Source organism: Passer montanus, unplaced genomic scaffold (assembly GCF_014805655.1).
Source record: "Passer montanus isolate IOZ18808 unplaced genomic scaffold, ASM1480565v1 scaffold183, whole genome shotgun sequence".
In the NCBI taxonomy this organism is placed as follows: Eukaryota; Metazoa; Chordata; class Aves; order Passeriformes; family Passeridae; genus Passer; species Passer montanus.
This window is the reverse complement of record NW_024365715.1, coordinates 330139-343023: the sequence shown is the minus strand read 5'-3', so window position 1 is coordinate 343023 and position 12885 is coordinate 330139. Positions and strand designations below refer to the sequence as shown.

The window sequence follows — 12885 nt, the reverse complement described above, 5'->3', positions numbered from 1 at the left end:
AACCAGCCATGTCTCGCCAGTCTGTCTGCAGGAGCTTCGGAGGGGGGAGCAGAAGGGGCTTTAGCTCCTGCTCTGCAATCGGTGGTGGCTTTGGAGGTGGCAGCCGGAGCAGGAGCAGCTACAGCTCGTACTCCGTGTCCAGGGGGTTCGGAGGTGGAGGACGGTGCGGGGGCTTTGGCAGCCGCAGCCTCCACAACATGGGGGGCAGCGCCAGGATGTCCATGGGTGGGTGCTACGGTGGCGGGTACGGCAGCAGGATGGGTGGCTTTGGCGGGAGCTACGGGGGTCTCGGCAGCTTTGGGGGAGGAATGGGTGGAGGAGGAGGAGGAATGTGTGGCTTTGGAGGAATGGGTGGAGGTGGAATGGGGGGTGGAGGAGGAATGGGTGGCTTTGGTGGAGGAATGGGTAGCTTTGGTGGTGGGATGGGTGGTGGAGGAATGGGTGGCTTTGGTGGCCCAGGCTTTGGCATGGGTGGCCCTGGGAGAGGTGGCCCTGGGATCCAGCCAGTGCAGATTGACACAACCCTCCTGCGTCCGGTCCATGTTGAGATTGATCCCCAGATCCAGCAAGTTAAAAACCAGGAGAAGGAGCAGATCAAGACCCTGAACAACCAGTTTGCCTCCTTCATTGACAAGGTGAGAGGGTGGGATTGTGCCTGATTAAGGCCAAAATTAGGAGGAGCTTTCCAGTTGCGCAGAAATGTCCTTCTGGAGCTAAATCCCAGCAGGCAGAGAAGCTTGAGCAGAGCCTTTTCATTAAGGGAAGAGATGGGAATCTCTCCTCCACACAAGATCAAAGCAATGTCTCCAGGGCTTTCATCTGTCCTGTTGCACCAAGCTCTACTCTGAGGTTACGCTCTCAAGCAGGTTCAACATCTTCAACCTCCGCAGGTTTCGGGCACAGATTCTCCCTCCTCCACCACTCTCTGCCCAAACAACCTCCCATTTAAGTATTAATTTATATATTTTTCTCTTTCAAATCTCCAGGCTTTTAAATCTAGGCTGGAGATCAGATTTCCACACTACCTGTGATAGGGACAGACTTGGAGTAAGAGCAACATGCAAAAACTTCTTTGAGTAGAAAAATATTAGAAATTTTCTTCTTTTCCTGATTTTGCAGCTCAGGCACCAAAAGAAAGTTTAAAAAAACAGAGTTAATTTGTTGTCTGATCACCATGCAAATCTTTGTGAGTTATGCAAGAGACGTTTTGGTGGGAGCTGTTCCTGTGTGATGGTGGGTCCTCCCTCCGTGTCTTGGCTGTAGGTGCGATTCCTGGAGCAGCAGAACAAGGTGCTCTCCACCAAGTGGGAGCTGCTCCAGCAGCAAGGGCCGTCAGGGCCAAGGAAGAACCTGGATGTGATCTTTGAGAATTACATCCAGAACCTGCGGAGGCAGCTGGAATCAATCCTGGCACAGCGGGGCCAGCTGGAATCGGAGCTGCAGAACATGCAACAGTACGTCGAGGATTACAAAACCAAGTGAGTGCGGAGCCAGGAGTAGCTCAAGCAGCCTTTTGGTCACTTTAATTTTCCCCAACTCTTTTTTATGGTGATAGTGGAGATAGCTCCTCAGCCTAAATATTTTAATTTAGTGTTTTTCCCCCTTTTAGTTTGTTTCTAATGGCCTTAGGCAGGAAAGTCCAGGAATACAATTTGCACTTTTCCTTTCCATAGGTATGAGGAAGAGATCAACCGGCGCACAACAGCTGAGAACGAGTTCGTGGTGCTGAAGAAGGTGAGTCACAGGCACCACAAAATAATCCCTCAATATTTCGCTTTACCTGTGCTTGAATGGGAATTGTGGAATTTTTAAGATGTCCCACCTGATATCTGGAATCCCTTCTATCCAATTTGCATAATTGGATGACACCATAACATTATTTATTTTTAATTATTTACATCTATGGTTACTGAATTATATACAAACATAATGATGTCCCAGTGAATAACATCAAACCCTCTGCCCTGATGGTGATTCCCACAAGCCTGAAGGATTCCCAAGAGGAAAAACATTATTTTCTGTGGGATCTTTCCTTTAGGATGTGGACAGTGCCTACATGACCAAAGTTGAGCTTGAAGCCAAGGTGGGAGCTCTGACAGATAAAAAGGCCTTCAAACGATACACCTTGGGCAGTACAAGAGCCTGGCCAAGGCTACCAAGATGGACCCAAGATGGACAAGAGGTCACGAGTTTTTGCACTTTTACAGGTTTTGGTCCATTTACATATTAAGGTTAATTGTCCAATTACAGCTTCAGGTTATGAAGTTCCATCCTTCCAGACTCTGCTTCTCAATTCAGTGTTGTTTATACTTTTTGGGCTTGAAGTTTGGATTTCGGGCTGGAAAAAGATTATTTTGTCTTACTAAACTGTGAGGAGAACTTGCTAACACTTTGTATGAAGTTCAGAGTTATATACTAATGCAGCACAGAATCTGGATAATATGAATGCTAAAACTTAAGGCATCAAAACCTCTTGATAAAATGGCCCAAAATGCACCTTAATGAGAAAACTCCAGCCCAAGTGGCTTTTCAGAAGCCAGGAGATGCTTTTTAGTGTCACTAAGATCCATTTCAAAGCTCAAACCCCATGGCTGAGTCCCAGAGCCACCTTGACCATTGAGCTGGGCATCCATCAGCAGTGCAGGGGGTCCTCATAGTGTCACCCGACCCTTGAAACTGGGGACAAATTTCCTAGAGGCACCAGGAATGTGTCCCTGATGGGTCGTTATGTCTTGGTGCCATCAGTATGAGCAGCTCCAGAGCACGGCCGGCCGGCACGGGGACAACCTCCGCAACACCAAGATTGAGATCCAGGAGCTGACCAGGAACATTCAGAGGCTGCGGGCTGAGATTGAGAACGTGAAGAAGCAGGTAGGGATTGGTTGATGTCTTGGGGATGAGATCGAGGACATGAAGAAAGGAAGGGGCTGGTTGGTGTCTGGGGAAGGTGGCAGCAGGTTGCATCACAAAAGACCATGTGTGGGGCAGAAACCTTCTGTCACCCCAAGTTCACTTCATGCAGATGTTTATTTGCCTCCTGATTTCTCCTCTTGGAGGTCTGAGGACTGATCATTAGGGACAAAATGAGGTCTGAGAAAGCTCTTGTTGTGCTCCCCAGAACCAGCAGCTTCAGGCAGCCATTGCTGAGGCTGAGGAGAGGGGAGAGATGGCTCTCAAAGACGCCAGGTTGAAGCTGGAAGAGCTGGAGAGTGCCCTGCAGAAGGACACTTCCCTGGAGCTTCAGCTTCCATTCCATACGTCTCGGCTCTCAGTGACACCTGGGACACCTCATACACACCTGGACTCTTCCCAAGGAGAACAAAACTGTCCTTCAGTGCCTAGCTCCCATGACACAGTGCAGATGTAGTGTCCCCACCTCCCCCCCTCCTCTGTGGTCTGCCCTCCTTCCTCAGGATATTGCCATTCCCAATAAATTGCAGAGAATATTCACGATGTTGTTGTGTTGCTGCTTTGGGAGCTGCTCTGGGCAGGGTGGGAGAGAGGGTTGTTCTCCTGCCTGTCCCTGTTTTTTGAGGGAACAGATCAGTGGTGGGGATGCATCAGGGCAGGTGCCCCAGCTCAAGATGATGCTCTTGACAGGAGGCACAAGCCTATGTCTGGAATGGTGGAGGTCTGGTTCCTCCAGCCAACAATGAAAAGTAAGAGCCCAGGTGGGAGACCTGGAATCATTGAATAATGGAATGGTTTGGATTGGAAGGGACCATAAAGATCATCCAATTCCAACGCCCTGCCATGAACATGGACACCTTCCATTACATGAGAGGTGTCGCACCCCTTGGACCAACCAATGTAATTAAATTGCTGCTTCTAAGGTTCCTTCAGGATCATCTCCAGGTGCAGGAGACTTTGGCCTGTGTTAGGTGAAGGAGATGGCACCAGTGTTGCCATGTGTAGTGGAGGGAGGGCAGGGGAATATGGATCAGGATGTTGGTGAAGCACCTGCCACTGGCTGCAGTCAGCCACAAACTCATCTGCCTCAGGGTGAGCCATGATTCCAGCCATGGGAACACGACGGGCTGGGAAGGTGATTCATCCCCATCCATGAGCTCAGCCACGATCCTCTCCCTGAGAAGCCGATTAGTTCCCCAACGGCTCATCCTTGCTCCAAGAGCAGGAGGGAGAGATTTGGAGGAACTCAAGGAGGGGGTTTGGGAAGGGAGTCCAGAGTGTTTGATCCATGGTTCCTTCACCACCTGGAGAGATCAAAGAGGCAGAAAATGCTGTCAGTGGTGGTTCAGGAGTCCCACAACAGCCTCTGGAGTTGCTGATGTTCCTAGAGTGGGACAGGAACATGCAGACTGAGGGAGAGGTCCAGGAGAGGCAACAGGGAATGACTACAGGCTTCTTGGAAGAGAGAATTATCCCACTGGAAGCCCAGCAGGAGGGTGCCAGGGTTGGGGAACGTGGCTGGATTTGGCCCAACAGGAAGATGCTGAGAAGGCTCTCAGAAGCTGGCATTGTGCCAGGAGCACTTTGAGGTTTGGCTTGGGGCAAGAGTCACCTGTTTTGGTGCTTAATTTTAAGAGCCTGTTTCTTCTCAGCTTTAAAATCCAGAACACAGCATTGTAGTCTCATATGAGGAGTTGTTGCAACACCTCCTCTGTGCAAGCTCCATGAGGAAGCTCTTGGTTGGGTCAGATGTGAAGCCGGAGCATGGCTTTGGTCTCCACGTTTTCTGCCAAGTTCACATTTTCCCTGGTGTTGATCTTACCGTGTTCAACTCCTTGTGCAAGAGATCTGTAGGATCAGTTTGGTGTTGAGTCTCAGCTGAAGGAGGCTGAAGTGACTCCAGGTTTGGAATAATCTGCACATCTTGTCTAAATACGTCAGAGTGACTCAATCTGGGCGTCTTATCTGCAGGAGCTGAGCGTGGTCAGCACCCAGGCATCTGGCTGACTTTGCAGATCATCCTCCTCGTTGTGGAAACTCGTTGTGGGATATTCCAGTGAAGTCCTGGTGCCTTCATACCATGGGTTTGGCAGCTGGGAGGGAGGCCAGGAGAAGGGACAACCTGTTTTCTCCACCTAAACCCGAGCCGTGCTGCAGCTGCCCCAGGCTGCTCGTCATGAGCAAGTGTGCTGGGCTGCAGGGTGGTCTGGAGAGCTTAAAGGTCCATCTGGGAGATGACCATGGAGAAACCAGCCCATCTTGATTGCAGCTGCTTTTGGAAAGGAGGGTGTCGCCTCTGTGCTTTGTGGGTGCTGTCCATTCTCCAGCTGCAGGAACACACACCTGGGTAACCTTTGGCCAACCACTGGTCTCCCTCAAATCTGGATAACCTTGTCCCGCAAGGGTGGGACAATCCTTGGCCAGCTCTTACCTGAGTCCCTTGAGAGGGGGATAACTCTTGACTAACCAGGAGCTAGGAGTGGGATAACTCTCGTTCAAGTGTTACTGAGCCCCCAGGAGTGGGATAACTCTTGTCCAACTGTTGAGTCTCCCAAGGGTGGGATAACCCTTGGCTAACCATTGATTCTCTCAAGGGGAATGTTCTCCCCTCCCTGTTCCATGCTGACCAGGGGGCTCAGTACCGCCGTCCCAGTGACAGTCAGGGGCATTTTGGTTTTTGATGCCTCTTGTTACTTTCAAACCAGATTTAGTTGCCTAGATCTCTTTGAAGACTCTAAAAATTCCTTCTGAAGTTCTGTATTCATATACAGGTCTTTTGAATGGCCTCAAATTCATGTTTCAAGGGCTACAATGTGCATTTTCTGTAATTTTTTCATTACTTGTGCTATTTTATTGGAAAATTAATTTTATATTTAATTCATTGAATTATTCAGGTATTTAATTGATAATATCCAGGTAGATAAAAGCTTTAGAATGCCTCTTAAATAGTATTTACAGACTTGGCTTCCTTTTAAACTAGAATCTATTTTTTGGGGAACAAATTGATATTATTTGTATTTTCTGCAATTAATTAAATTTCATTTACATGTAACACAAAAAAAGGGATTTATTTCAGAGACATTTTCTAAAATACATTTCTAAACCACATTCCTAAACCACATTCCTTTCCCAATAAATTATTTGGAAGCAAAAGGTTATACTGTGCCTTGGGGGTTGCAACAGCTCCATTTCTCAGCAGGTTTTTCCATGTCAGTCATCTCATTTTTGGGAAAAAACAGGTAATTCAGAGGTCATGGGATTCAGCAGAGTAGCAGGAACCCCTTACCACTTCAAATTGTTCATCTGTCGCTCCTCTTGCATAGTGCTTCTCTGTCTGTCCCTGACATTGTCGTCAAAGGGTTCCCAACGTGTCCCTTCATTCTTCCTCAAGTTGTCACTCCCTGTCACCCTCAGAGCACTGAGGAGAGCGGGATGATTCCAGTCATATTCTTCCCTCTGCTTCAGCATCATCCAAAGCCCCAGCTGATTGTCCCAGATTTGTGGAGTTGCAAGTGGAGGGAATTTAGTCTGCAGGCAGAAGACACTCCCATTGGAGTGACACCCCGTGCTCCAAGGAGATGTTTTTCCTCTCTAGCAGGAGAATATGCTGAGTCTCCTCAAATTTTGGTGTCGTGAATTCCCATTCAGGATTGGGAAACATCTGAAACACAAATGCAATTTAACATATAAAAAGAAGATTAAGGGTGTGTGTAAGGAATTGTGAAAGCCATATTATAGCTGGGATTTCATCAAAACTTTGTCTTTCTGTGGAGCTTTGATAGGGAGATCTTTATCTGGAATTATTGGGAGCCACTCATGAGGGCTGGATAGCCAATGAGGGGCTGCAGAAAAGGGGTTTATGAATAAAATTGATTTCCAAGATGTCATAAAGATACGAGAGTCCACTTAGTCATGGAGACGTGTCTCGATGCTCTCGTTTTATTCACCTCTAGATTACAGGGCGTGTTTCTGGGCAGCCCCAAATATGGCAAAGCTCGTGGAGAATCTGTCAACAACCCCGTGCTGATGAAAATACTAAATTGCTTTCCACCTTCACGCCCAAGCTGTCCCAGCCCACCTCCAGCAGTGGATAAAAGGGAATGCCCGAAGCTGTTGGAACCAGAGAAGACTCTGCAGACTTCTTCCTGCCCTCATCAACTCCGTTGGTCTTTCTGCTCTTCTGGATTTTGATTCTGCTTGGAAAAAAACAGCCATGTCTGTCTGCAGGAGCTTTGGAGTCGGGGGGAGAAAGGGATTCAGCTCCTGCTCTGCTGTCGGTGGTGGATTTGGAGGCGGTGGTGGCCGGAGCAAGATCAGCTACAGCTCATACTCCTCATCTCGGGGAGGAAGCGGAGGAGGACACTGTGGAGGGTTCAGTAGCCGGAGCCTCCATAGCACGGGGGGCAGCAGAAGGATTGCCATGGGCGGGTGCTATGGTGGTGGTGGATACGGTGGCAGGATGGGTGGCTTTGGTGGAGGAATGAGCTGTGGAGGAATGGGTGGTGGTGGAATGGGTGGTGGAGGAATGGGAATGGGTGGCTTTGGTGGTGGAATGTGTGGTGGAATGGGTGGTGGAGCAGGAATGGGTGGCTTTGGTGGTGGAATGGGCAGTGGGGGAATGGGTGGAATGGGTGGCTTTGGTGGTCCAGGCTTCCCTGGAGGCATCCAGCCGGTGCAAGTTGACCCCAGCCTCCTGCGGCCAGTCCATGTTGAGATTGACCCCCAGATCCAGCAAGTCAAAACCCAGGAGAAGGAGCAGATCAAGACCCTGAACAACCAGTTCGCCTCCTTCATTGACAAGGTGAGAGTTTAGGATGGGTTTTTTTTGGAGGTGGAATGTCAAACAACTTCCTTGGGGAATGAACTGGGAATTTTTTCACTTACCAACAGTTGCTGGAGTTGTCAGACCAATGCCTCAGCATCAAATTGTAATTAGTCAGGTTCAGTTAATAAGTAATACTGAACAATAGTGGAGGTTTTGTGCTAATGGAAGATTAAAGAGAACATCTGCAGGATATTCTCGGGATTGTCTAGGCAAGGCACTTCTGCAGCCTCATTTTGAGTGATTCAGGGCAAAGTCATCATTTTAAATTTAATTGTCCTAAGAGTTCTCATTGCTGGGATTTGCTTTTTGATGAAACGTTCTTCTCAAAGCCTGATTCTAGAAACTGCAGAGCATTAAACCCCTTTCCAAAATGCTTGGAATATTTTAACTTCAAATAGAAGCCAAAGAAATAGAGAATCTCTCCCAAGAGAATGCATGGGCAGTTAGGGAATAAAAATTTCATCTTTCTTGACTTCAGTGCTGGAAAGATGATGGCAGAGTCCAACCCTGATGCTATGGAAAATTGGAATGGTGTTTTCTACTGGGAACATCACTTTGTCCCCAGGGGAGAAGTTCAGAATGACTCAAAACTTAATTGTCTAATAATAAATAAATTAAATAATGCTTCACATACACTTCAGGAGCTTAAATGCCTGAATGAGACATAGATGAGGAATGATTCCCTGGGCTCCCAAATCTCCCAGGAGCAGCATGTCTCTCTGGTGAATGTCTCACACACTCTTTGTGGCTGTAGGTGCGATTCCTGGAGCAGCAGAACAAGGTGCTCTCCACCAAGTGGGAGCTGCTCCAGCAGCAAGGGCCGTCAGGGCCGAGGAAGAACCTGGATGCGATCTTTGAGAATTACATCCAGAACCTGCGGAGGAGGCTGGAGTCTCTGCTGGGGCAGCGGAGCCAGCTGGAATCGGAGCTGCAGAACATGAGGCAGTACGTGGAGGAGTTCAAAACCAAGTGAGTGCGGGGACAGACAGGGAGGGATGAGCCGGGAGAGCGGAGCTGACCCCACAGGTGGAGTGACCAGGGGTCTCAGAGTCTCACCTTGTCCTGCCCCCACCACAGGTATGAGGAGGAGATCAACCGTCGCACGGCTGCTGAGAACGAGTTTGTGGTGCTGAAGAAGGTGAGTCTGGAAGGCACCAGCAGGGACAGGGTGAGGGGGGACGGGAGGCAATGACATAGGAAGGACTCAGCTCCAAGATGGGCAGACCCCAACAGAAAGAGCCAACAGTTCTTGTGCGATTAAAGGAAGCCATGGTCCAAATCTGAGATCTTTTCTTTAGGATGTGGACTGTGCCTACATGACCAAAGTTGAGCTGGAAGCCAAGGTGGGAGCTCTGACAGACGAAATCAACTTCCTGAGGTGCATCTACGAGGAGGTAGGAGCTCTCTCTTCCCCTTGCTGAAGTCTTAATGAGGGTGTGGTGACCAAAGTCGCTGAGGTTGGACTGGGTGTCTTTGTGGGTTTGATCTGGAGAGATTGCCTGGAGCTACTGCTCTTTACTCCCCTCAAGAGAAGGTGCCTCTGACTCATGTCTTGGTTGCAGGAGCTGTCTCAGATGCAGACGATCAGCCGGGACCTGTCCGTGGTGGTGTCCATGGACAACAACCGGCACCTGGACCTGGACAGCATCATCGAGGAGGTTCGGCGCCAGTACGAGCAGATTGCCCAGAGCAGCCGGGCTGAGGCTGAGGCCTGGTACCAGAGCCGGGTGAGTTGGGAACGACTTGAGGCTCCTGGGACAATCCCTGCTGCTTGAACCACCTGAGCTTTTGGTCAATTGTGTTCCTGACGGGTATCTTTGTCCCCATGTCTCCAGTATGAAGAGCTCCAGAACACTGCTGGAAAACACGGGGACAGCCTCCGCAACACCAAGATTGAGATCCAGGAGCTGACCAGGAACATTCAGAGGCTGCGGGCTGAGATTGAGAACGTGAAGAAGCAGGTATGGGACCATCAGGGCCTCACTGGGTAACTGCTGTGTGCTGGGTCAGGATGGGGCTGCGTGTTAAGAGGCAAAGCAATCATGATAATTCACGCCCTTTGGAGAAGATGGATTATGCGTGTCTGTTTTCGCTCCAGTTTGTGCCCTGAGGATGCTCCAGTAGAGGGTGGGTGGAAGGGATCTCACACACTGGTTTTCTCTTCCTCAGAACCAGCAGCTTCAGTCAGCCATCGCTGAGGCTGAGGAGAGGGGAGAGATGGCCATCAAGGATGCCAGGAGGAAGCTGGAAGAGCTGGAATGTGCCCTGAACAAGGACAAGGAGGAACTGGCTCGCCTGCTGAAGGAGTACCAGGAGCTGCTGAACACCAAAATTGCACTGGACGTTGAGATTGCTATGTACAGGAAGCTGCTGGAGGGAGAAGAGAACAGGTACTTAACTGGCATCTATTTGACTAAATTCTTGACAGATTATACGACGTGGGGGTAAAACCTTTGAATCTACACTAAAGATTGATTTGGTGTCATTCACGCTCTAATTCTCAAGTATATATTACTTATATTAAGCATAAACATACTTAAGTGGGCTTTCCATCTTAAAAGAATGTGAAGGTAAAGGTTGTTCATTTCTTTAAAGAATAATTGGAAAATTCTGAAAAAGAAATTGAATAGGTTGCTAATTTTTCAAAGAATAATTGAGAAATATAAACTTGTACAAGAAAGAGAAATTCTCTGCTGAAGAGCCATGTATTTCCCAGAGGAATAACTGGCCCCCTTTTCTCTCACAGGCTGTGCAACGACAGCATGTCCAACGTCAATGTCTGTAAGTATCTGCCCTGGGGTCCTTCAGAAGTGGTAGAACTTGTTATTTTGGGCAACAGGTGAGTAACCTGTGCTTCTCTTCCAGCTGTGGTGGGCAGGACGACTGTCTCCGGAGGCAGAGGAGGCATGGGAGGCGGATTCGGAGGCAGCGGCATGGGAGGAGGATTCGGAGGCGGCAGCTGTGGAATGGGAGGATTCGGAGGCGGCAGCGGCATGGGAGGAGGAATGGGAGGAGGCATCTGCGGAGGAGGCAGCAGCTTCGGAGGAGGCAGCATGGGCGGCAGCTGCGGGATGGGGGGAGGAATGTACGGTGGCGGCTTCTCCTCTGGGAGCGGAAGGATGTGCGGCTCCGGCGGGGGATCCTCCTCCGTGCGGAGATGCGTCACCACCACCTCGGTCAAGTCTTCGGGGGTGAGATTCTGAGCCCCGAAGGTTGACAAGGAAAGAAGCACCTCCTCTCTCCTCCTGACAGCAGCCCAGCCTCCTGAAGCCCAGCTCTGGTGTCCTGCAATGGGATGAACTGTGTCCCCCCACCCAGCTTGCTCCAGATCCCGGTCCCACCCGGCGGTTTGGGGCGATGCTGTGGGTGTCCCGGCACCGGGAGCTGCCTGGCAGGAGGGGCTGCTCTGCCTTCCTTGCTGTGTTGTACATTTCTTTTGGCAAATGTGTATAAAACTCCTCTTTCCCCGTCTCTCCTCCTGTTCTGTGTCCCCACCTCCCTTCCTCTGTGTGTGTGTCCTGCCCTCCTTTTCTGGGATGTTGCCATTCCCAATAAATTGCAGAGAACATTAATGATGTTGTCGTGTCGATGCTTCGGGAGCCATTCTAGGCAGAGCGGTTCATGCTTTGGGGAGGCAGCTTGTTGTGAAGCTGGGGCGTCATTCTTTGCTCAACGTGTGGTACCTGTGCTTTGAGGGAGGTGAACAGGTGGGCGTGGACCAGGGCAGGCATCACAGCTCAAGTGATGACTGACTCTCACCTGAGGGCACAAGTCCAGGTGCTGGGTGCTGGATGCTCAGTTCCCACAACGCTCAGTAACTGAGCCAGCAGAAGACCAAACTGAGGAATACAGGAGCCTGCTCAGTTTTTAGGCATCTCCTGACATAGTGAATCATCCAGTTCATCCCTGGAATCCTGTAGAGTTACGCTCCCACAGCAGATTTCTGCAATTGTTGGTTCTGGAAACCTCCAGCACATTCCCAGTGCTTCCCAGTCACTGAGCTAATACAAGCTGTCCTGTCCCAGTTTTTTTGGCTCAGCTTTAGGCACATAGAGGTACTCAGTGCCTCAGCGCCTACATCACATCTCTCCAGATGTGGCAACCCTTCAATTCCTGAAGCTCTAGGAAAGGGTCCTTCTCAATCCCTCTTGGCTTTTGGAAGCTCTGCAAAGGGTCTGCTGAAACCTGTGTCCTGGGATTTAGGCAGGAACATTCCCAGTGCCTCATTGCCAGACCAGCAGAGACCCACAGGGGCTGATAGATGACGAGAATCAGCAGCAGCAGGTGGGAGCCAACACTAGATAAGAGCCATCTGAGCTTTCTGCCTCTGAATGGTCTTCGGGTTGTGATGAGGGAGTGGCAGGGTAGGAGCCCCTTGGGTGGGGGAACTGGTGAACATGGATAACAATGGATCAGGGTGTTGGTCAAGCACCTGCCTCTGGTGCACACCTGGGCTGTGGGATGGCCAGGTGGGATGCACAGCTTAGTACCCAGAGAGCAGGGGGAGCACTGGAGAGCCATGTGCCATCCCTGACCAGCCGTGGGAACACGATGGGCTGGGAAGGTGTGATTCATCCCCATCCATGAGCTCAGGTACCATCCTCTCCCTGAGAAGCCAATTAATTCCCCAGCGGCTCATCCTTGCTCCAAGAGCAGGAGAGATTTGGAGGAGCTCAAGGCAGGGGTTTGGGAGGGGAGTCCAGAGTGTTTGATCTGAGCTGTGCTGTGGTTCCTCTACCACCTGGAGAGATCAAAGAGGCAGAAAATGCTGTCAGTGGTGGTTCAGGAGTCCCACAACAGCCTCTGGGAGTTGCTGATGCTCCTAGAATGGGACAGGAAGCTGCAGACCAAGGGAGAGGTCCAGGAAAGGCAGTGGGCTCTTGGAAAAGGGGCTTCTCGCCACTTTGAACGGTGCTGAAGCTGGAATTGTGGCTGGGTTTGGCCCAAATAAAGATGCTGAGTAGGCAATGCCTGTGCGAAGCTGGTGTTGTGCCAGGAGCACTTTGAGGTTTGGCTTGCGGCAAGAGTCACTTGTTTTGGTGCTTAATCACCTGTTTCAGTGTATAATTTTAAGAGCCTGTTTCTTCTAAACTTTACAACGATCTTTACGTGGCGTTGTAGCGCTGCTGTGAAGAGTCATTGCAACACCT

The 12885-nt window shown here is 50.1% G+C and overlaps 2 protein-coding genes across 2 annotated transcripts; both read left to right on the top strand.

Moving 5' to 3' along the window:
- Positions 1 to 8: 8 nt before the first annotated feature.
- Positions 9 to 4917, top strand: LOC120500622 (keratin, type II cytoskeletal 5-like). The gene is made up of 8 exons (XM_039705756.1): positions 9 to 261; positions 460 to 635; positions 1264 to 1478; positions 1674 to 1734; positions 2039 to 2182; positions 2746 to 2871; positions 3119 to 3271; positions 4882 to 4917. The coding sequence occupies exons 1-8, from the start codon at positions 9 to 11 to the stop codon at positions 4915 to 4917; spliced, it is 1164 nt and encodes a 387-aa protein (XP_039561690.1).
- A 2206-nt stretch (positions 4918 to 7123) lies between these two features.
- On the top strand, positions 7124 to 11185 carry LOC120500621 (keratin, type II cytoskeletal 3-like). The gene is made up of 10 exons (XM_039705755.1): positions 7124 to 7388; positions 7476 to 7711; positions 8490 to 8704; positions 8813 to 8873; positions 9034 to 9129; positions 9298 to 9462; positions 9571 to 9696; positions 9905 to 10125; positions 10482 to 10516; positions 10601 to 11185. The coding sequence occupies exons 1-10, from the start codon at positions 7124 to 7126 to the stop codon at positions 10936 to 10938; spliced, it is 1758 nt and encodes a 585-aa protein (XP_039561689.1). The 3' UTR covers positions 10939 to 11185.
- The last annotated feature ends 1700 nt before the right edge of the window (positions 11186 to 12885 follow it).